This window comes from Macaca fascicularis, chromosome 1 (genome assembly GCF_037993035.2).
Source record: "Macaca fascicularis isolate 582-1 chromosome 1, T2T-MFA8v1.1".
NCBI lineage: Eukaryota > Metazoa > Chordata > Mammalia > Primates > Cercopithecidae > Macaca > Macaca fascicularis.
Window position 1 is genome coordinate 104,845,139 of NC_088375.1, and position 24,713 is coordinate 104,869,851.

Genomic DNA, 24,713 nt, shown 5'->3' on the forward strand with positions numbered 1-24,713 from the left:
CTTGATCACTGCACGTTCTATGCATGTAGCAAAGTATCACATGTACTTCTTAAATATGTAAAATATGATGTATCAAATTTTAAAAATACTATCTCATCCTCCGTTCTCGTTCTCTACCCACCCCGCTACCACATACCCGGTTTAGAATGTATGTATCTATGTTGGGCAGTGGTCACATGGAGCAGTAGAACCACCACCAGGTTTTAACTCCAAATCTGTTGTGGAGGTGCTGTTACCTTGGGTGAGTCACCTGCCCTCTCTGGGCCTGTGTCCTCACCTGCTCCATCAGGGGAACACACGCCCGTGCCTGGTGGAGGGTCTGGGGGAGAAAACTGTCTGCTGAGGCTGGCAGAGACTCCTGCACACGCCCAAGGAGAGGCAATGCATGGCCGTTCCCCAGGGGGCAAGCTCTCCTACTCCCTGTGGGGGTCCCTTGTGTTGGAATGGAGGAAGCCACCAATTTGCGGATCTCAGAGGGCCCATCAGAGATGGAAAAGGAAGAGGCAGGCTGGGACACTGACCTGCCAGGCCTGCTGCCGGGCCTGGACCTGTAGCTGCAGCTCCTCCACCTGCCTCCGCCCTGCCAGGACGGCATCTGCCAGCTGCTGGTTCTCAGCCTCCTGTTTGTGCACGTGGCGCCGCAGGGTGTCCCGTTGCTGCAGGAAGTAGGGTGCCATGACGCTGTGCAGATCCTTCTCTGGGATCCCGCTGGGGCGCCTGGAGGGCCACATGGGGCACAAGGAATAAGGGAGACGGAAGGCCCTTGTGGAAGAGGGTTCGGTTTCCAAGCCCACTCGGTGACATGCCCACCTTGTCCCAAGTTGGGCTGGCTTCCCAGGTCTCTCCCATGGTCTCTCTCCTCCCAAGACCTGTTCCTCATAAGAATGCTCACTTCCTGTCCCTGGGTTTCAATGTTTAGGGGTCCACCTCTCCCCCTTCTCACTTCAGCCCCTATCTTAGCCTTCCCGACCATACCCCACATTCCCCTTCTCTCCTCCACATACACTCCCCCATCCAGAACCCTTCAGGGTCGCTTTCCAGCCCCTGCCTCTGTCCTTGTGACCACTGCCTGGCTGGTGCTTCCAGTCCATCAGACTGTGAGTTGGAGAGGTTGGGGGTGGCTCCGGACGGAGGGCCCAGACTGTGGGAGACCCCCATAAGTGCTGGCTGCTCTGGGAAGATAAGGAAAGTCAAGTCTGAGGAGGCAAGATTACACAAGAGGTGGGTGGAAGGCACTGTGAGTTCTTTAAAAATTCTTTTTCAGGCCGGGCGCGGTGGCTCACGCCTGTAATCCCAGCACTTTGGGAGGCCAAGGCAGAAGGATCACGAGGTCAGGAGATCGAGACCATCCTGGCTAACATAGTGAAAGCCCGTCTCTACTAGAAAAACAAAAAATTAGCTGAGCGAGGTGGCGGGCGCCTGTAGTCCCAGCTACTTGGGAGGCTGAGGCAGGAGAATGGTGTGAACCCGAGGTGGAGCTTTCAGTGAGCCGAGATCACGCTGCTGCACTCCAGCCTGGGAGACAAGCAAGACTCCGTCTCAAAAAAAAAAATAAATAAAATAAATTTTTTTCAATGGCCGTGCGCGGTAGCTCATGCCTGTAATCTCAGCACTTTAGGAGGCCAAGGCAGGTGGGTCACCTGAGGTGGGGTGTTTGGGACCAGCCTGGCCAACATGGTGAAACCCTGTCTCTACAAAAAATACAAAAATTAGCCAGGTGTGGTGGCGGGCGCCTGTAATCCCAGCTACTCAGGAGACTGAGGCAGGAGAATTGCTTGGACCTGGGAGGCTAAGGTTGCAGCGAGCTGAGATGGCACTGCTGTACTCTAGCCTGGCCTGGGCAACAAAGTGAGACTCCATCTCAAAAAAATAAAATAAAATAAAATTCTTTTTCAGTTGTGAAACTTAATTCCCTTAAGTATTAAGGTCATAGAGCATTTTTAAAAGTTGGAAACTACCAAAAAGATTTCTACTCCCTCTGGCCTAGGATTCTAAGGGAGGGAGGGTTGCGGGAGGCAGGGGCTCAGCTGCTGGGGTCTTGTTGGCCCCTGCTCTCCACTGCTCATCCCAGGCCCCACTTCTCCACCTTACACTTGGTGTACCAGGTGGCCAGCTGCTGCTGAAACGTCAGCTCCAGGAGAGCAGATATTTGGTCTGTCTTGTTCACTGCTAAATTTCTGGCATCTAAAACAGTATCAAAGCCGGGCGTGGTGGTTCACACCTTTAATCCCAGCACTTTGGGAGGCTGAGGCAGGAGGATCACCTGAGATCAGGAGTTCAAGATCAGCCTGGCCAACATGGTGAAAACCCGTCTCTACTAAAAATACAAAAATTAGCCAGGCGTGGTGGTGAGTGCCTGTAATCCCAGCTACTCAGGAGGCTGAAGCAGGTGAATTGCTTGAACTCAGGAGACGGAGGTTGCAATGAGACAAGATCACACCACTTTACTCCAACCTGGGTGACGCAGCAAGACTCCGTCTCAAAAAAATAAAATAAAATAGTATCAAGCATATAGTAGGTGCTCCCTAACCTGTTGAATGAACAAATGTATAAAAACCAGTTGCCCCACCAGCCTCATCTACACCTGTAAGATGTACATGGTGATTCCAAACCTCACAATTCTGCCTCCTACTCCCCCACCCTCCCTTTCTCCCACAGGCCCAACAGGCCCTAAAATGAGCTCTCTCAGGAAGGCTTCTTCGGTCTGGCCTCAGACTACTTCCCTCCCTAATCCCCTGAACAACATGGCTTACCTGGGGCTCTCCTCCCCTGAAGGCAACTGTGCGATACAACAGCTTTCGGTTACTGTTTGGTGTCTGTCTGCTCTACTTGTCCCTGTCAAAAGGTTCTCTCTCAGAGGCAACAAGCCCAGAATCTCATGGATATGGTGGACATGGGGTCAGCCTTTTAAAAGCTTTTTTGGAGACAGGGTCTCACTATATTGCCCAGGCTGTTTCTGAACTCTTGAACTCCTGGTCTCAAGTGATCCTCCCACCTCAGCCCCCTGAATAACTGGGATTACAGGCATGAGTCACCACTCCCTGCTTGGGTCAGTTTTAAAGTCTCCTTCAAGAAGCTGAATTGGCCAGGTGTTGTAGCTCAAGCTTGTAATCCCAGCACTTCGGAAGGTCAAGGCGGGAGGACAGCTTAAGGCCAGGAGTTTGTGACCAGCCTGGCCAACATAGTGAGACCCTGACTCTAGAAATAAAAAACAAAAAGCTTAATTGCTGCCTCTTTCCTGTGCCTTCTCACCTCCCCTCCCCACTCTTACCAGGCCGGCTCTTTGCGGTCTTTGCCTTCTTCCACAATTTTATCCAAGGCATTCAAGACGGCTTCCAGGTTCCCCTCCTCTTTGATGTCAGAGATTTCCTCCTGAAGAGAAAGGAGGAAAGAGCTGTAATGACACGAGACGAGCTCATGGCAAAAATATGCTAAATTGCTAACAGCACTTGGTAAGATTTTGGCTAATTTCTGTTCTAGGTCTTTATGCTTTCCCTAACATTCCAACTTTTCTACATGTGGCTTGAAATTAAGAAAATAGGCTGTGCGCCGTGGCTCACGCCTGTAATCCCAGCACTTTGGGAGGGCCAAGGTGGGTGGATCACTTGAGGCCAGGAGTTCAAGACCAGCCTGGCTAACATGGTGAAACCCTGTCTCTACAAAAAAAAAAAAAAAAGGCCGGGCGCGGTGGCTCAAGCCTGTAATCCCAGCACTTTGGGAGGCCGAGACGGGTGGATCACGAGGTCAGGAGATCGAGACCATCCTGGCGAACACCGTGAAACCCCGTCTCTACTAAAAAATACAAAAAAACTAGCCGGGCGAGGTGGCGGGCGCCTGTAGTCCCAGCTACTCGGGAGACTGAGGCAGGAGAATGGCGTAAACCTGGGAGGCGGAGCTTGCAGTGAGCTGAGATCCGGCCACTGCACTCTAGCCCGGGCTACAGAGCGAGACTCCGTCTCAAAAAAAAAAAAAAAAAAAAAAAAAAAAAAATTAGCTGGGCATGGTGGCACTCGCCTGTCATCCCAGCTACTCGGGAGGCTAAGGCACAAGAATCACCTGAACCCGGGAGGCGGAAGTTGTAGTGAGTTGAGATCACGCCACTGCACTATAGCCTGGGCAACAGAGTGAGACTCTGCCTCAAAAAAAACAAACAAAAATAATTAAGGAGCCGGGCGTGGTGGCTCAAGCCTGTAATCCCAGCACTTTGGGAGGCCGAGACGGGCGGATCATGAGGTCAGGAGATCAAGACCATCCTGGCTAACACGGTGAAACCCCGTCTCTACTAAAAAATACAAAAAACTAGCCGGGCGAGGTGGCAGGCGCCTGTAGTCCCAGCTACTCGGGAGGCTGAGGCAGGAGAATGGCGTAAACCCGGGAGGCGGAGCTTGCAGTGAGCTGAGATCCGGCCACTGCACTCCAGCCTGGGCGGCATAGCGAGACTTCGTCTCAAAAAAACAAAAAACAAAAAACAAAAAAACAAAAAAAAAATTAAGGAAATAAAATATAAAGTGGGAAAAGTGTTTTATTTATTTTTATTTAAAAAATCTTTTTAGCTAGGTGTGGTGGTGCACATCTGCAGTCCCAGTGACTCAATCTGAAGTAGGAGGATTGTTTGAGCCTGGGAGGCAGAGGCTGCAGTGAGCCGAGATCACGTCACTGCACTCCAGCCTGAGTGACAGAGCTAGACCCTGTCTCAAAAAGAAAGAAAAAAATTAAAATTTTGGGCCACTATACCGGCCTGAAGTGGGAAATATTTAAAAAGAGTCTGTAGGCTGGTAGTTCATGTAATCCCAGCACTTTGGGAAGCCAAGGTGGGATGATTGCTTGAGCCCAGAGTTTGAGGCTGCAGGGAGCTGTGATTATGCCACTATACTCAAGCCTGGGTGACAGAGCAAGATCTTGACTTAAAAAAAAAAAAGACCCCATCAGCCCTTGCTGAGTTTGCATGGTCTAGAGGGCAGGCAACATAAAACATGTAATTACATTACAGGACAGTGAGCAAAGGCTGCATCTAAGATACCCGCATCATTTGGAAGGGAGAGATGATGGATGCTGCAGCCTGCCGGGCACCCAGGACAGCTCTAGGGGGCTGAGGAGACAGAGGGGTAGAGGGTGGGGCCGCTGCCCTCAGCAGACTGACAATCTGGAGATAGAACCCAAGTCAACAGCACCTGCCGGGCTTCCTGCCACTCACCCGGATAGAAGTCTGCAACTGAGCTATAAACTTGTCATAGATTCGCTGTGTGATGTCAGGCTGCAACTGGTAGAAGCGCTTATAGCAGTCAGTGAATCTCTGGTAGCTGGCGGGAAGGAGAGAAGCAAAGGTGGGGAGGGCCAAGCACGTAGCCGGCCATCAGCCTGCCTGGGCACCTCTGCTTCACATTACAGGACTCTGAGCTCTGTCCACTTCATGGCCCTGGTTAAAGGCAGTGGATGCAAATCTCTTATCTAAGCACGAGCCATTGAAGCACGAGTTCAACCCCATCAATGCCCCATCAGCATCCCCACTCCCTCTTAGGAGAGCCCCAGGTGAGTTTAAGTGTTTATCCCTTAAAGATTACTCCCCACTCCTTCCACAGTTTCTAACAAGCTCTCAGGTGAGGCTGATAGTGCTGGTCTGGGGAGCCACACTTTGAGAGCCTCTGGTCATTCCAGTGCCCTGAAGGACTTGGATTAGGACAGGGCATGTGACGTCTGAGAAAGACTGGCTTACTCCTAAAAAGAGCCACATAGAAAGCATCTGATGCTCTCTCTGAAGGACATTACTATATCCAGGTGATGCTCTTTGGCAACCATAGGGGCCCTGGCCTGAGGGCAGAGTTTACACCAACCTGCAGCCACTCTACTTTGGGGCTTCTTGTTACACGAGGTAATGTATTTCTCTTATTGTTGAAGCCTGATTTTCTTTCCTTTGTTTTTCTTGGAGCAGTCTCGCTCTGTCGCCCAGGCTGGAGTGCAGTGGCGTGATCTTGGCTCATTGCAAATTCCGCCTCCTGGGTTCAAGCGATTCTCCAGCCTCAGCCTCCCAAGTAGCTGGGATTACAGGTGCCCGCCACCACGCCTGGCTAATTTTTGTATTTTGAGTACAGACAGGGTTTTGCCATGTTGGCCAGGCTGGTCTCGAACTCCTGACCTCAGGTGATCCACCCGCCTCAGCCTCCCAAAGTCCTAAGATTACAAGTGTGAGCCAGTGCCCAGCCTGAAGCCTGATTTTCTACTTTTCTTTTTGAGACAGGATCTCATTCCATCACCCAGGCTGGAGTGCAGTGACATAATCCGAGCTCACTGCAACCTCCAACTCCAACTCCTGGGCTCAAGGGATCCTCTTGCCTCAGCAAGGACTACAGGTGTCACCATCATGACCAGCTAATTCTTTTATTTTTATATTTTTGTAGAGTTGGGGTCTCACTGTGTTGCCCAGACTGGTCTCAAAAAACTGCTGGGCTCAAGTAATCCTCCTGTCTCAGCCCCGAAAAGTGCTGGGAGTCTAGGGGTGAGCCATCATGCCCAGCCAAGCCTGATTTTAAATCAGGTCTCTGCCACTAGCAGCTGAGAGCTCCTCACTGCTCAATCCTTTGCAGCTGGAAGTATCAAACGGTATCCAGTATATTCCCAATGGCTTATTCCTCTTGGACAGAGAAACTCAAGTTAAATGAACTCTTTTGGCTGTTTTTCTCCCTCCCCCTTGTTTCCTCCCTCTCCCTTGCCTGTGTCTCTCTGTCCACTCTCTCAGGCCCTTCCCCTTCAACAAATATTCACTGAGTGTCTGCTATATGCTGATCGCCCACCAGGAACTGGGTATCGGGGTGGATAAGACTGACACGGCCCTCCCAGAGCTTCCAGTAGAGAAGGAGAGATGGCAGAAATGCGGAAACTCACATGCAAGTGATAATCATCTCTTGTGGAGAATGTTTTAAAAGAAAAAGGCCAGAGTTATAGGGCTAACAGTGTATTATAAGGACCTTCTTTAAATTGGGAGCGGGTGTGGTCGGATGAAGCAGTGTTCGAGTGACTTGCAGAAAGCACCTGAGCCAAGGAAGATCTTCAAATACACAAAAGCTCACACTGATGCTGTCTCTATAGGTCAGGATGCTCCTCGGCTGTGAGGATCAGGCTGGCGGGTCACTGGGTAAACAGGGCATTAGGGCCCTGATGCCCAATGCAAAGCCCCACCCCCAGCCAGGGAGTCACTGCTGGGTCCTCCCTTTCTCATAGCTCTTTAAGCCTCCTCACCAAACCCGCCCCCAAACAATGTTTTTGGAAACAGGTGAAGACTACAAGCAGTGCTGTACTGGAGCCAGCTCACAGTGGCCTGCAAAAGAGAACTGCCAAATTTTCAGGAACTCTGGGCCAAGTGTCAAACACAGCCATTATTAAGAATTAAATTACATTAACTAACAATAAATTAACTTTAAAAACAAAGGTCCTAGGCGCAGTGGCTCACGCCTGTAATCCCAGCACTTTGGGAGGCAGAGACCGGCGGATCGCCTGAGGTTGGGAGTTTGAGACCAGCCTGACCAACATGGAGAAACCCCGTCTCTACTAAAAAATACAAAAAATTAGCCAGGTGTGGTGATGCACGCCTGTAATCCCAGCTACTCGGGAGGCTCAGGCAGGAGAATTGCTTGAACCCAGGAGGTAGAGGTTGCGGTGAGCCGAGATCACGCCATTGCACTGCAGCCTGGGCAACAAGAGCGACACTCCGTCTCAAAAAACAAAAAACAAAACAAAACAAAGGTCCTAAAGACTCCAAACATACCACTTCCTAATCATTCTACCACCTTTTACTCTGCTCTTGAGGTAATTCGTATATATTGCTTCTGTCCGTGGAAATACTGGATCAAGGTATGCTGCTGCCCAGCTCTTCTCAACTCTGTATAGTGATGCCATGTTGGTAGCTTAGGAGTATCTACACCTTGGAAACTGGCAAACACTGCAAACAGGGGCTCTCTTTTCAGAGAGCTGGTTGTAAGCAACTATCAGTACACTTCTGGGTTACAGTGGCAGTCTCTCACCTTTTCAGTGGTACACATTCCATGTGAGTACACTTTGGAAGCTAAGCTTAGGTACCTAAAAAACAATACTATAGGCCGGGCACAGTGGCTCACGCCTGTAATCCTAGCACTTTCGGAGGCCAAGGTGGGCGAATCATGAGGTCAGGAGAGGGAGACCATCCTGGCTAACACGGTGAAACTTCATCTCTACTAAAAATACAAAAAATTAGCTGGGCGTGGTGGCACATGCCTGTAATCCCAGCTACTCGGGAGGCTGAGGCAGGAGAATCACTTGAACCTGGGAGGCGGAGGTTGCAGTGAGCCGAGATTGTGCCACTGCACTCTAGCCTGGGCGACAGAGCAAGACTCCGTCTCAAAAAACAAAACAAAAACAAAAACAATACTGTACACAGAATAGATGATAGGCATTCCTTCAACCCTCAGCAGACTCCCAGACATCTTGTCTTGCAGCTGGCCTGACTAGCCACGCAGTCTGTGGCTACCAGAAGGAACGCGGAGGAACACACGATGCCTGACCAAGCAGGGCTGGAATTGAAACCGGGTAATTGTGGCTTAAAACAGGTTTGGCTTAGACATGGGAGATCCTGTTCCTCCACCCAACTTACTTAGCAGGCGGAGGGTCTGAGCTGGACGCATCTCTCTTCAGCTCAGGCAGCTGACAGCGGATAGGGCCCAGGGCAGGGGTGAAGCAAACTGACCACCAGTGCTGCCTGTGACTTGTTCTGAGTTCTCCTTTATGGTATGATAATTCAGTGAAAGTGAAGGACCACAGAAACACACACACTCATACACAGATGCAAGATGAAATATACGCTAACAGGACAATGTGGCTTAACCAAGGAGAAAGGCAGCCAGATTGGTGCCAATGTCAGTGAGTACAGGCAGAAGGTGTTTTTCTTGAGAGCCAATGCAGAATTCGGAATGTTTTGAATGCCCTTGTGGATTTTCTGAAAAATATACTCAGGGAGAAGCAGGAAAGTGACACATTAAAAAAAAAAAAAAAATTTGCTGGGTGCGGTGGCTCACGCCTGTAATTCCAGCATTTTGGGAGGCGGAGGTGAGCAGATCACCTGAGGTCAGGAGTTCGAGACCAGCCTGACCAACATGATGAAACCCTATCTTTACTAAAAATACAAAATTAGCTGGGCGTGGTAGTGCATGTCTGTAATCCCAGCTACTTAGGAGGCTGAGACAGGAGAATCACTTGAACCCGGGAGGCAGAGGTTGCAGTGAGCTGAGACCATGCCATTGCACCCTAGTCTGGGCAACAAGAGCGAAACTCCGTTTCAGGAAAAAAAAAAAAAAAAAAAGGTCAGGTGCAGTGGCTCATGCCTGTAATCCCAGCATTTTGTGAGGCTGAGGCAGGAGGATCACTTGAGTCCAGGAGTTGGAGACCAGCCTGGGCAACATAGCAAGACCCTGTCTCAATAAAAAAAAATTTAAGGCCGGGCGCAGTGGCTCATGCCTGTTATTCCAGCACTTTGGGAGGCTGAGGCAGGGGGATCACCTGAGGTCGGGAGTTCGAGACCAGCTAACCAACATAGAGAAACCCCATCTCTACTAAAAATACAAAAAAATGAGCCAGGCATGGTAGTAGGCACCTGTAATCCCAGCTACTCAGGAGACTGAGCCGAAATCATGCCACTGCACTACAGCCTGGGCGACAGAGCAAGATGGTCTCAAAATAAAATTAAAATAAAATAAAATATAAAATAAAATAAATTTAAAAGAAGTTTTAAATCTCAGCTCACTGCAACCTCCGCCTCCCAGGTTCAAGCAATTCTCGTGGCTCAGCTTCCCAAGTAGCTGGGATTACAGGTGCCTACCACCACACCCAGCTAATTTTTGTATTTTTAGTAAAGACAGGGTTTCACCATGTTGGCCAGGCTGGTCTTGAACTCCCAATCTCAGGTGATCCACCCACCTTGGCTTCCCAAAGTGCTGGGATTACAGGCGTAAGCCATTGAGCCTGGCCAAAAAAATTTTTTTAATTCTTGACTATTTGCCCCAAGTGTCAAATTTTATCTTCTTACGCAAATTATAATATCCTTGTGGACAGGGATGCCTTCTGCAATGCTGCTGGGATCTCCAGGGTGCCCACAACCATGTTAGATGCACAGCAGCATGTAAGACACTCTACACTGGGTGACTGGGGCTAAGGTAAGGCCTGGGCTGCCTACCCTGGACCCCAGGATCCCAGGACCTGAAAAGCTTGGGAAGAGGAGTCCTCCTTCAGGAGCCTCCTTTGCAACCTCTGTGTCAAGGCTCCTCTTCACCCCATGATGGGACGGTCTCTTGGCCCTGGCATCCAAGAGTACATAAGAGGTCGCGCCTAGTACCCAGTGCATACTGGGTAACTTTATCGGCTCTCTGGACAGATTGCCTGTCATTTTCCCTGGGTTCAAATCCTATCCCTACCACTCACCAGCTAGTGACCTCGGACAACTTCTTTACCTCTATAAGCCTCATTTCCTCCTCTGTCAAATGGGGATAATAACTATCTAGGTCTCACAAAATTACTGTGCAGATTAAGTGAGGTAAAATATACAAAGTCCTCAGTATGGTGCCCAGCACATTGAAATGCTTCATGTTAGCTACAACTATTCTCACTAATCTCACAATAACAGTCCTCACTGCCCTTCAGAAGTACCGAAGTCAGTAACTTGGCTTCCCAGAGATGGGAAGTCTCCTCCCCGGTGGAAGGCAGGTGCTAGTGAATGAGGCTTGTGTGCAATTGCTTGTGCAGAAACCAACCCAGCAGGGGTACGAACCAGCTGTCAGGATTTGTCCCCACCAGACAGAAAAGGCCAAATTGTGGCCCCAAAAAGGCTAAATTTATCAGAAATGAAAGTAACTTTTAAAAACCACATTTACTGAGTTTCAAAACTGAGATGACGATATTAACTGATTTTAACCTGTTATTTTTTTCTCGGGAGGCCAAGGCAGGAGGATCACTTGAGCCGAGGAGTTCGACATCAGCCTGGGCAACGTAATGAGACCCTGTCTCCACAAAAAAAATTTTTAAATAAAAATAAAAAAATTAGCTGGGCACAGTGGCTCATGCCTGTGATCCCAGTGCTTTGGGAGGCCGAAGTTGGGGGGGATCACTTGAGGTCAGGAGCTCCAGACCAGCCTGGCCAACATGGTGAAACCCCATCCCTACTAAAAATACAAAAATTAACCAGGTGTGGTGGTACATGCCTGTAATCTCAGCTACTTGGGAGGCTGAGGCAGAAGAATCGCTTGAACTCGGGAGGTAGAGATTGCAGTGAGCAGAGATTATGCTGCTGCACTCCAGCCTGGGCGACAGAGTGAGACCTCACCTCAAAAAAATAACAAATAAATATTTAAAATATTTATTTAAAAAATATTTAAATACATTTGACTTCAAAATAAGCACAGAATCAGGCTCTGGTCATTTGTCAATCTGTTGGTTTACATACGCAGATAAATTGTGCAGGACAGCATGGAAAGACAAAAGAGGGTAACACAATATCACAGTGTACACAGTGCTAAGAGAGCCAAAAAAGGAGCCAGGACTTGCCTTCTTTCCCTGTGGTAACCGCCCAACGGAAGGCCTGTTTCACAGGTTGTCCACCAGAGGGCAGGTGGGGACCAGCACTTCCGTCCCAATGAAGGAGTGGAGAGTGGGGAAGGCTGAGAACAAAACAAATAGAAGCTGGGGACGCAAAGGCAGAATGGTACAATGGACTTTGCAGACTCAGTGGGGGGTGGGGGTGAGGGATAAAAGACTACACATTGGGTACAGTGTACACTGCTCGGGTGATGGGTGCATCAAAATCTCAGAAATCACCACTAAAGAACTTATCCAATGTAACCAACCACCACTTGTTCCCCAAAAAACTATTGAAATTTAAAAAATTAAAAGGCCGGGCACGGTGGCTCACGCCTGTAATCCCAGCACTTTGGGAGGCCGAGGCGGGCGGATCACAAGGTCAGGAGATCGAGACCACGGTGAAACCCCGTCTCTACTAAAAATACAAAAAATTAGCTGGGCACGGTGGCAGGCGCCTGTAGTCCCAGCTACTCAGGAGGCTGAGGCAGGAGAATGGCGTGAACCCGGGAGGCAGAGCTTGCAGTGAGCCAAGATCACGCCACTGCACTCTAGCCTGGGCGACAGAGTGAGACTCCGTCTCAAAAAAAAAAAAAAAAAAAAAAAACTGAGGACTGGAGTGACAGGAATTCTTGCTCTTCATCCCCTATTCACTATACAGCTGTCCATTTCATTAAGAAATGTTTCTCATCTGGGCGTGGTGGCTCATGCCTGTAATCTCAGTACTTTGGGAGGCTGAGGTGGGCAGATCACCTGAGGTCAGGAGATCGAGACCAGCCTGGCCAACATGGCAAAACCCCATCCCTACTAAATATACAAAAATTAGCAGGGCGCGGTGGCAGGCGCCTGTAATCCCAGCTACTCGGGAGGCTGAGGCAGGAGAATCACTTTAACCTAGGAGGCGGAGGTTGCAGGGAGCCAAGATCGCACCACTGCACTCCAGCCTGGGCAACAGAGTGAGACTTTCACTCAAAAAGGGAAAAAAAAAAATTCTCCATTCAGTCTTTTTCTCTCTCCACTTTCTGGTCCTGTGTACACTGGGAAGCCCCAGGACTGAGAAAGGGAGAGGAGGAAAGAAGAAAGGGATAAATGTTTCTTAATGAAAATAAGAGGAAAGTCTCCAGGCCAGTGATTCAAGATGAATGGTTGTATTAAAAGGTTATCCTTTAAAAATTAGTCTTCTGACAGATACAAAGTTACAATTAGATAGGAGGAATAGGTTCTGGTGTTGTACAGTAGAGTGACTACGGTTAACAGTAAAATATTGCATATTACCAAATAGCTAGAAGAGAGGCTTTTGAAGGTTCTCACCACAAGAAATGATAAATCCATGAGATTACATGCTAATTACCCTGATTGGATCATTATATAACATAGATATGTACCCTATAAATATGTACAATTACAATGTGTCAATTAAAAATACTTAAAATCAACCCTAATTATATTTTTAGGTTATTTGGTCTCTTGGACTAACTTAACCTTTCATTGTTTAGCTTCTTCCTTTGAAAACTGCTGGAAAACTTCAAAAACCTGAAATTGGGATACTTTTCCTGAGAAAGATGGAAAAAACTTTGTGGTTTGATAAATATTAGCATGAAAATAAAAAATACCAGCAGGATAATTGTATTCATTTAATAGACACTTACTGAGCACCGACCAGGTACCAGGCCAAGCTTCGTGGTACAAACCCAAAGACGAGACAGTACAATTCCTGCTGTCAAAGGGACTGCTGATCAGCCTTCAGGAAAATGAGTATGAAAGAGCATGGGGTCTTAGCAGGGGCTCGGGAAAGGCTCCCTAGAGGAAGCAATGTCAGAGAGAGAAGCAGGAGCTGGCCACGGGACAGGAGAAGAGCAGCATGGAGTAAGCTCAGGGAGTGTAGCTGAAGGGCGGGGTGTGTGTGTGTGTGTGTGTGTGTGTGCATGAGCACCTATGTGCATGTGTGTGAAGATGCGGTAATAACAGGAAACTGAGAACTTATTAGTGCCAGGCCCTGTTCTATGCACTCTACATAACTCATTGAATCCTTACTATGAATGACCCTATGAGGGGGGATTCTATTATCATCACCCTCATTTTTCAGATGAGGAAGTTGAGGCAGAGAGAAGCTTGCCCAGGGTCACACAACCAGCATATGATGGAGCCAGTTAGGACTCAATCCAGGCCATATGGCCATGTTGGCTTCCACGCAGGGCCAGACAAAGAGTCTGGAGTGTGGATGTATCACGACCGGAGGAGCTAGAAAAGGGACTGAAGTAGAGATGTGATATGAACAGATCTACACCTTAGGATGTGCACTCAGCTGCTGTGTGAGGGTGGATTCAGGAAGCACAGCTGAGACAACGGCAGCCCGGAGCAAGACAGAAACAGTGGGGACAGAAAGAGGTGGATGGTCTGGAAATATACGGAGGGAAAGTATGAGCATGCCAGGCCTGGAGCCACACACCACAGTTTGATGACTCATGTCCACCCTTCAGAAACAAATCACCACCAGTAACAGGCATCACCGGCACATTCAAAGAGGGTGAGATATTTCCAGGGCATTTATAGTCAGAACAGTATATATATTAAACCACTCTTTTTCCTGTGACAAACTATTTCCTATAAACACCAACAGTCTTTGGCACTAGTTTAAAACTCTGAGTTCATTACAAATGCAATTCGCTTTCTTTTCTTGGTCACTGCCAGACGTAGACTTTAAGTCACTTTATACATCTTACCCTGTGCGGCATATCCCAGGTCAGAAGACTGGACCACAAGGACATCTCTAAGTATGGCATCTAAGAACTCAAGAACTGTCGCCAGACATGGTGGCTCACGCCTGTAATCCCAGCACTTTGGGAGGCTGAGGCGGGCGGATCACCTGAGGTCAGGAGTTTGAGACCAGCCTGGCTAACGTGGTGAAACCCCGTCTCTACTAAAAATACCAAAATTAGCCAGGCATGGTGGCGGGTGCCTGTAATCCCAGCTAATCAGGAGGCTGAAGCAGGAGAATCACTTGAACCCAGGAGACGGAGGTTGCAGTGAGCAGAGATTGCACCACTGCACTCCAGCCTGGGTGACAGAGTGGGACTCCGTCTCAAAAAAAAAAAAAAAAAAAAAGGCCAGGTGCAGCAGCTCACGCCTGTAATCCCAGAACTTTGGGAGGGCGAGGCAGGCGGATCACAAGGTCAGGAGTTAGAGACCAACCTGGCCAATATGGTGAAACCCCATCTCTAATAAAAATACAAAAATTAGCTGGGCGTGGCGGTGTGCGCCTGTAGTCCTAGCTACTCTGGAGGCTGAGCCAGGAGAATCGCTTGAACCCGGGAGACGGAGGTTGCAGTGAGCCAAGAGCGTGCCACTGCACTCCAGCCTGGGTGACACAGCGAGACTCCATCTCAAACAAAACAAAACAACTGTCAAACACCTCTTGCTCCCTTAGCCCCCACAAACCAACACATGCGGCACAGCTGCCAGGGTGCTGGAAGCACCTATAGCAGACCCAGCTTCTCTCTGAATAGTACTAACTGGTCCTCAATCTGAGCCCCACTAACGATGCCTCTAACCAACTGCCTCTCTTGGTGGGTCGTGGTTTGTAACAAAACACAAAAAGGAGCACCCCATCTGCTTGCTTTAGCTCAAGAGAAGAGTTTTCAGATGGCTCAGGAGGCCATGGGGACAGAAAAGAACCCTTCATTTCCAGAGACCTAGGCAGAGGTTACAAAGGGTAGGCTCCAACAGGGCCATGTTTCTCTGCTCTGAAGCCCGAGAGAGAACATACTGGGGAGTCTCTCCCTCGGCCAAGATAATGAAAGAAAGATAGCTTAAAGGAAGACAGCAGGGTGTGAATCCACGGGATCTGAAGCCCATCGTGGCCGATCATCTTTCAGTCTTTTCAGGTGCATCATATAATGCACCTTCTCACTCAAACTGACATTTATGTGGAAAATATGCTGAATTGTGGGGAAAATCCAAAAGGATAACGAACACGTGAATAAACTCACATTAACCATGTTCAGACTCCTGTCCCAGGTGTAAGTACTTCATTCTTGGGACTGAGGACTTTAAAGGCTTTTAACTTAATGGCTTGGGACTGGAGAAAAGTCAAGTATTTGCATACATCTTAAAAGTCTGTATTTGGCTGGGAGCAGTGGCTCACGCCTGTAGTCCCAGAACTTTGGGAGGCTGTGGCGGGCGGATCACCTGAGGTCAAGAGTTTGAGACCAGCCTGACCAACATGGAGAAACCCCATCTCTACTGAAAATACAAAATTAGCCGGGTGTGGTGGTGCATGCCTGTAATCCTGGCTACTCGGGAGGCTGAGGCATGATAATCACTTGAACCTGGGAGGTGGAGGTTGTGGTGAGCCGAGATCACGTCATTGCATTCCAGTCTGGGCAACGAGAGCAAAACTCATCTCAAAAAAAAAAAAAAAAAAAAATCTGTATTCATATATGACACTTACTGAGCCCTTTCTCTGTGGAAACTAGCTGAGAGTAAGCTCCTATTTAATCAGATGAGGAGAAGGATGTTCTAGTGAGGAGAAGCAGCAGTGGGAAGACAAGATGACAGGGGTGAAGGCAGGGGGCAGTACTCAGTGCAGAAGAGCTTCCGTGCCCATGTGTGTGTCTGCACTGGCACTCAGGTGTGCATGCGCTGTACCCTCAGGGCCCTGACTTGGGGCTGGTGAGATGGGAAGGAATGGCCTTGCACGCCGTGCTAAGGAGCTGCATTAATTCTGGAAGCAACCCTGACCAAATAAACATTTTAAGCAGGAGAAGGGGATCAAATCTGAGCTGTAGACTGGAGGGAGGGCACAAGACTGAAGCTGGAGGGCCAGTTTGGAGGCAGGTGCAAGAGCCCAGTGAGAGACAGTCACGGCCTGAATTCAGAAAGTGTCAGCAAGGATGGAAAGGAGGAGTCGGAGGCTAGAGAGGCTGGAGCCAACAGGGGTGGGCAGCTGAATGGAAGTGAAAGTGATGGACGTGCCAACGAGGACTCTCAAATCTTTAGCCTAGAGAATGGATAGTGGTGATTCCTTCAACCAAATCAGGGATCACAGGAAGGGAAGAGGTGGAAAAGAAATCCTGTTCCCATGCTGAGGTGATGATTCTGTGGGACACCAAGTGAAGATTTGTAGTAGTAGACTATTGGAGATAGAGGTCTGAAACTCAGGGGAGATATTGCTTCGGATTCTCCATTTATCTAAAACTATGTACTGAATGTCTCCTGTATGCCAGGCACCGTGATGAGTAAAGAATAGAGAATGATGAACAAGACAGACGAGATTCTGCCCTCAAGGACTTTAGGTTTTATGTAGGGGAGACTGACCGCAAATAAGTAAACAAGCAGACAACAGAACAGCAGACTGCAATATGTGCCATGAAGGAATAAATAACTGGTGTCTATCATGACAAATAACCAGGGGAGCAAGGTGGCCTTACAGAGGGTCAGGGAAGAGATGGACGAAGACCATTCTTGGCAGAGCAAACAGCAAGTACAGATGCCAAGGCAGGAAAGCACTTGAAGTTCCAGGCAATGAGGAGGTCAGTATGGCTGAGTATGAGTGCAGCGGGGCACAAGAGGTAGGCAGGGCCGGGAAGCCCTGGTGAGGAGCAATGGACAGTCACCAAAGGCTTTCAGTAGCAGCGAGACATCAGATGGGAGAGGCGGGTGAAAGTAAGGAGAGGGCAACGTTCACATGTTTAAAGGACAGGAGAAGAGGAGCCTGGGAAGGAGCAGCTAGTCAGATAAAGGGGCAGAGAATGATGTCAGAAGCCAAGGGAGAAATCTGAAGAACAGAGGAGTGGTTGACAATGTCAAAGGCTACAAGGAAAGCAAGTATGTTAATATTTTAAAAATACATATCCAGCTGGGCGCGGTGGCTCACGCCTGTAATCCCAGCACTTTGGGAGGCTAAGGCAGGTGGATCACCTGACGTTAGGAGTTCAAGATCAGCCTGGCTAACACGGTGAAACCCCATCTCTACTAAAAATACAAAAATTAGCTGGGCGTGGTGGTGGGCACCTATAATCCCAGCTACTCAGGAGGCTGAGGAGAATCGTTTGAACCCAGGAGATGGAGGTTGCCGTGAGCCGAGATCACGCCACTGCACTCCAGTCTGAGCAACAAGAGTGAAACTCCGTCTGAAAAAAAATAAAATATACACACACACACACACACACGCACACATATATATGTACATATCTCCAAAGTATTTAGCAACAAAGAGGTGATTAATAACGCTGAAAGGGGTAGTTGTAAAGGAAGGGTGGCGGAAAGCCCCATGATGAGGAAAACTTGGAGACAGGCCGGGCGCAGTGGTTCACACCTGTAACATCAGCCCTTTAGGAGGCTGAGGCGGGAGGATTGGGCAGTTGGATCCTAGAAGTTGGAGACCAGCCTGGGCAATGCAGTAAGACCCCATTTATACAAAAAAATTAAAACAAAAATATTAAAAAATTAGCCAGGTGAGGTGGTGCATGCCTGTAGTCTCAGCTACTCAGGAGGCTGAGGCAGGAGGATCACTTGCACCCAGGAGTTCAAGACCAGCATGGGCAACATTTCAAAACCCCATTTCTACAAAAAATACAAAAATTAGCTGGGTGTGGTACTGTGTTCCTACAGTCCCAGCTACTCGGGAGGCTGAGGTGGAAGGATCACCTGAGTCGGGGAGGCGGAGGTTGCAGTGAGCTGTGATAGTGCCACTGCACTCCGGTCTGGGTGACAGAGCATGACCCAGTCTCAAAAGAGAAAAATAAAATTAGCTGAGTGTGGTGATACACACGTGCAGTCCCAGCTACTTGGGAGGCTATGCTGGGAGGATCACTTGAGCCCAGGAGGTTTAGACTACGGTGAGCCATGATTGTGCCACTGTACTCCAAACTGGGCAACAGAGCAAAACCCTGTCTCTAAATAAATAAAGAGAAAAGATGGGACTTGCTGGACCAAACATAAGGTTTCCTACAAGGGCCTGGTTTTAAGAACCCACATGCGCTGGCAGAGACAGGCAGATTGGTGGGGCAGGAGAAAGACTCAGGGACATAGTGGGCCCAGAGCTGGCCATTTGGTAAGGTGGCTCCATCAAGCAATGGAGATGAGCTGTGTAGTTGATGGTATTTGGGAAAGTTAGAAAAATAAGGCTGGCTTGAGATGATCACTTTATACCTTAATCCAGCCAGAAGAAAGATTTAAAGAGTGAAACGATGAAACAGCTAACAGAAGAAAACACTGGAGATTATCTTTGTGACCTAGATGTGGGCACAGTCTTCATAAAAAAGACCCCAAGGGTCAGGCATGGTGGCTCACGCCTGTAATCCCAGCACTTTGGGAGGCTGAGGCGTGCAGATCACCTGAGGTCAGGAGTTTGAGACCAGCCTGGCCAAAATGGTGAAACCTCGGTCTCTACTAAAAATATAAAAATTAGCCAGGCATGGTGGTAGGCACCTGTAGTCCCAGCTACTTGGGAGGCTGAGGCATGATAATTGCTTGAACCTGGTAGGAGAAGGCTACAGTGAGCCAAGATCACACCACTGCACTCCAGCCTGGGTGACAGAGCGAGACTCCGTTTCAAAAAAAAATAATAAAAATAAAAAAACAAACAAGACCCCAAAAGCACAAATCATAAGGTGAAAAAAAAATGAATGGAAGTAATTACATGAAAATTAGGATTAAAAAAATAAATGGATTAGGCAATATCTGGTTTTTGTTCTTGCTGTTGTTTTTTGAGATGGAGTCTCGCTCTGTCACCCAGGCTGGAGTGCAGTGGCACAATCTCAGCTCACTGCAACCTCCGCCTCCCAGGGTCAAGCAATTCTCCTGCCTCAGCCTCCTGAGTAGCTGGGACTACAGGCGCACGCCACCGCGCCCAGCTAATTTTTTTGTATTTTTAGTAGAGATGGGGTTTTACCATGTTGGCCAAGATGGTCTCAATCTCTTGACCTCGTGATCCACCCACCTCAGCCTCCCAAAGTGCTGGTGATTACAAGTGCGAGCCACCTCGCCTGGCCTATATCTGGCATTTTTTAAATGGCTCTTTGAGTTAGTCAAGAGGCTGAGAAAAGGAGTCAGGAGGATCCATACAGCTCATAAAGGGTCTGCAGGGATAACTGCATTTCTCTTCTGTGTCATCCTCTTAGGGGAAAATGGAAACAGTTAAAATGTGTGCTGCTTTTTATTTAATTGAAGACTTCTATTCCTCAAAGGACACCATCAACAAAGTTATCACCCAATAGACAGATAAGATATCTCCTTCTATACTAGCAACTCTAGCAAATCAACAAGATAAAAACTCCCATTTTTAAAAAGGTCTGAAAATCAAAGGCTGGAGGAAATGAGCAGGCAGTTCTCAGAAGAGGAAGCTGAAATGACTTAGTACATGAAGAAATGCCCAAACCTACCAGGAATCAGGGACACACAAATTAAAACAAGATACCCCTTTCACACTTGGCAGAATGACAAATATTAGAATGGTAAAAACCCAGTGATGGTGAGGAGGTGGGGGACAAGAACAGCTTTTCTGGAAAGTAATCTGATGGAACACAGGTAGGTATAAACTCTGGGATCTAGTGATCCCTCTCCCAGTTATATGTCTCAGAGAAATTCTAGCACTAGCTCCTGAGGAAATGTACAAGGATATTCACCCTGGAATAATTTATGGATGAGGAGCTGATAGGAAATGGGTAAGTGGTGGATGCATATCAAGGACTGACAGGTAGCACTAAGAAGCTATGAACCATGCGCACCTTTAGAACATGGTGGCCGGGCACGGTGGCTCAAGCCTGTAATCCCAGCACTTTGGGAGGCCCAGACGGGCGGATCACGAGGTCAGGAGATCGAGACCATCCTGGCTAACACGGTGAAACCCCGTCTCTACTAAAAAATACAAAAAACTAGCCGGACGAGGTGGCGGGCGCCTATAGTCCCAGCTGCTCGGGAGGCTGAAGCAGGAGAATGGCGTGAACCCAGGAGGTGCAGCTTGCAGTGAGCTGAGATCCGGCCACCACACTCCAGCCTGGGCGACAGAGCGAGACTCCGTCTCAAAAAATAAAAAAAATAAATAAAATAGAACATGGTTAGATTTTTTTTTTTTTTGAGGTGGAGACTCACTCTGTTGCCCAGGCTGGAGTGCAATGGTGCAATTTCAGCTCACTGCAACCTCCCCGCCTCCCAGGTTAAGTGATTCTTCTGCCTCAGCCTCCCAAATAGCTGAGATTACTGGTGGGCGTCATGACACCTGGCTAATTTTTGTATTTTTAGTAGAGACGGGGTTTCACCATGTTGGCTAGGCTGGTCTCGAATTCCTGACCTCAAGTGATTCGCCCACCTCGGCCTCCCAAAGTGCTGGGATTACAAGCATGAGCCACCACGCCTGGCCTGACAAGGTTAGATCTTGAAAACAATGTTGTTGAGTAAAAAATGGCATATGTAGCACAATATCATTCATATAAATTTAAAACATAGACAAAAATATAACATATTTTGGCCGGGCGCGGTGGCTCAAGCCTGTAATCCCAGCACTTTGGGAGGCCGAGGTGGGCGGATCACGAGGTCAGGAGATCGAGACCATCCTGGCTGACACGGTGAAACCCCGTCTCTACTAAAAAATACAAAAAAAACTAGCCGGGCGAGGTGGCGGGCGCCTGTAGTCCCAGCTACTGGGGAGGCTGAGGCAGGAGAATTGCGTGAACCCGGGAGGCGGAGCCTGCAGTGAGCTGAGATCAGGCCACTGCACTCCAGCCTGGGCGGCAGAGCGAGACTCCGTCTCAAAAAAAAAAAAAAAAAAAAAAAAAATATATATATATATAACATATTTTACAAGCATACATCAAATGCCACTTCTTTACCCTCCTCCTCACCCTGACTCCTCTTCCCCATTGCTCTCTATTCCTTTAACTGATTTTATTTTATTTATTTTTTTGAGACAGAGTCTCACTCTGCTGCCCAGGCTAAAGTGCAATGGCACGATCTCGGCTCACTGCAACCTCCGCTTACCAGGTTCAAGCAATTCTCCTGCTTCAGCCTTCCAAGTAGCAGGGATTACAGGCATGCGCCACTAGGCCCGACTAATTTTTGTATTTGTAGTAGAGATGGGGTTTCACTATGTTGGCCAGGCTGGTCTCGCTTCTGACCTCAAGTAATCCACCCACCTCCGCCTCTCAAAGTGCTGGGATTACAGGTGTGAGCCACTGTGCCAGGCTCAATTTTATTTTTTTTTAATGGTACTAGAATGTCTACTCCATGAAGATTGGAACCTTGTCCATCTTGATCACTAACTTATCTCCAACAACTAGAACAAACCCTGGGACACTGTCAATGGTCAATAAATATTTGTGTTATAAATAAGTGGCCGAGGCAGGCAGATCACCTGAGGTCAGGAGTTCAAGACCAGCCTAGCCAACATGGCAAAACCCCATCTCTACTAAAAATATGAAAATTAGCTGGGCGTGGTGGTGCATGCCTGTAATCCCAGCCACTTGGAAGGCTGAGGCAGGAGAACTGCTTGAACCCGAGAGGCGGAGGTTGCAGTGAGCCGAGATCATGCCACCACACTCCAGCCTGAACAACAGAGCAAGACCCTGTCTCAAAAATAAATAAGTAAATAAATAAATAAATAAATGGGCCGGGCACTGTGGCTCATGCCTGTAATCCCAGCACTCTGGGAGGCTGAGGTGGGAGGATCACTTGAGCCTCAGAGTTTGAGACCAGCTTGAGCAACATAGCAAGACCTCATCTCTAAAAGAAATATAAATAAATAAATAAATGGGGGACATATAACTAAGAGAAAGTGGGGGCTGTGAGAGGGGAGACAAGGGCAAGAATGAGTAGGGAAAAATAAATACAACAAGGGAGGGACTGTGCCAGAATATATGATGATGACATGCCATGATTGGTTCATAAAAGTGATTACAAATTATTTTATCAAATTCATTATTATGGCAAACTAGGCCCTGCATGATAAAGCTGTCACCTGCCTCTCCAGCCTCATTTCATTTTACTCTGATCACTATGCTGTAGCCAAGGAGGTCTCTGCCAGTTCCTGGAATATCTGATCACCTCAGGGACTTTGCACAGGCTGTCCCCTTTGCCTATACACTCTTTCTGTAATTCTTCAAAAAGGTGGTTCTGGCTAGGTGTGGTGGCTCATGCCTGTAATCCCAGCACCTTGGGAGGCAGACGTGAGTGGATCGCTTGAGCTCAGGAGTTTGAGACCAGCCTGGCCAACATGGTGAAACCCTGTGTCTGCTAAAAATACAAAAATTAGCTGGCCGTGGTAGCAGGCACTGGGAGGCTGAGGGAGGAGAATCACTTGAACCGGGAGGTGGAGGCTGCAGTGAGCTGAGATGGAGCCACTGCACTCCAGCCTGGGCAACAGAGCTAGACGCTGCCTCAAAATAACAATAATAATAATAATAATTATTATTATTTGGTTCTTTCTCATCCTTCAAGATTCAGCTGAAATGTCACTTCTCAGAATGGGCGTCCCAACCAAACTATCTAGTGGTATCATTACCTGTTCACATCTTTTTTTTTTTTCTTTTTTAGAGGCATGGTCTTGCAATGTCACCTAGGCTGGAGTGCAATGGGGCTATTATTACTCACTGAAGCCTCAAACTTCCAGGGTCAAATGATCCTCTTGCCTCAGCCTCCCAAAGCACTGGGATTACAGGCATGAGTCACTATGCCTGGCCTTATCATCTTACCAGGCTATGCGATGATGTTGTTGGTGTCCCCACCCATTGAATGCAAGCTCCAAAAAGACAAGAGGCCTTGTCTGCCTCACGGTATCCCCAGCACCTGACACAGAAAAGGCACTCAAATATTTGATGAGTCATGAGTGAAAAGAGAGATCATTAATTATGTGTAGGAAAGGTAAAGTGCTGAACCCAGGAGGAATGGACTGGGAATAAATGAGAGTCCTGATGAAGCCAAAGATCAGAGAAGTGGGGACAGAGAGGGCTAGAGGAGGAGAGGCTGTGGTCAGGGCCCCGAACTCCCAGGAGCGTTTCAACCCTGATGTGCAGGGGTGGTGGGATCATGGGCAAAACTCTTGAATCATATACACTGTATAAAAGTCAGGGCCGGGCGCAGTGGCTCACGCCTGTAATCCTGGTACTTTGGGAGGCCAAGGCGGGTGGATCACAAGGTCAGGAGTTCGAGACCAGCCTGGCCAACATGGTGAAACTCTGTCTCTACCAGTAAAGATACAAAAACTTGGCAGGGCGTGGTCGTGGGCGCCTGTAATCCCAGCTACTTGGGAAGCTGAGGCAGGGGAATAATTTGAACCCGGGAGGCGGAGGTTGCAATGAGCCGAGATCGCACCATTGCACTCCAGGCTGGGCGACAGGGCGAGACTCCGTCTCAAAAAATAAAAATAAAAATAAATAAAATAAAAGTCGAGACAGGAAAAATGTTTCTTTTCATGTTAACACATTTAGTCCTGGCAATCTCCCAGTGAAGAAGATATTCTCATAATAGCTAACAAATATTTCTATGTGGCAGGTCTTGTCCTAGGCGCCTTAGGTGTATTTACTCATATCAAAACGACCCTATGAGAAAGGTACTATTGTTGCCATTTGACTGATAAGGAGCCGAAGTGGGACAGGGGGCTTACGTCTTGCTCACATAGTGGTGGGCCGCGACTTAAACCCTGATCTGGAGACGGGCGCGGTAGCCCGAGCCTGTAGTCCCGGCTACTTGGGAAGCTGTGGCGGGAAGATCGCTTGAGCCCAGGAGTTCGAGACTGCAGTGATCACGCCACTGCACTCCAGCCTGGGCGACAGCGCAAGGCCCTATCTCAAAGATTAAAAAAAAAACAAACCCTGCTCTAATTTGCAATAGCTCTATCTTTCCTCCCAGCCATCTGAAGTTTTAGTGAAAACGGGGCTTCCTGGAGGAAGGAGTAGCTAGCTATCCCGGTCCGCTACAGATTATCAGTGCGTGAATACCCTGAGTCCTTCGGCTCAGAATTTGACTGGGTCGCCTGGTCCGACTGCCCCGCCCCCGCCCCGCCCCCGCCCCCGCCCCGCCCCCGCCCCCGCCCCGCCCCCGCCCCCGCCCCGCCCCCGCCCCCGCCCCGGGCCTACGTGACCGCGCGCCGGCCTGCGGCCGTCCTGATCTCGCGGGATTTGAGCTTCCGT

The 24,713-nt window shown here is 48.6% G+C and overlaps 1 protein-coding gene across 6 annotated transcripts in view; it reads right to left on the reverse strand.

The window, feature by feature from the left end:
* The window catches only part of PMF1 (polyamine modulated factor 1), a 32,061-nt gene that overhangs the window by 7,140 nt on the left and 208 nt on the right, over nucleotides 1-24,713 (reverse strand). For 2 of the 6 annotated variants that reach the window (XM_065544680.1, XM_065544684.2), the window contains exons 2-6: nucleotides 11,560-11,672; nucleotides 8,621-8,747; nucleotides 5,195-5,300; nucleotides 3,272-3,372; nucleotides 522-717 (exon numbers count right to left, since the gene is read on the reverse strand). In XM_065544680.1, coding sequence (XP_065400752.1) covers nucleotides 522-717; nucleotides 3,272-3,372; nucleotides 5,195-5,300; nucleotides 8,621-8,747; nucleotides 11,560-11,672 — 643 coding nt within the window. Of the gene's footprint in view, nucleotides 1-521; nucleotides 718-3,271; nucleotides 3,373-5,194; nucleotides 5,301-8,620; nucleotides 8,748-11,559; nucleotides 11,673-23,276; nucleotides 23,371-24,713 lie in introns of all 6 variants that reach the window. The other 4 variants (XM_074040981.1, XM_065544688.2, XM_074040982.1 and 1 more) reach the window with 3 other exon arrangements.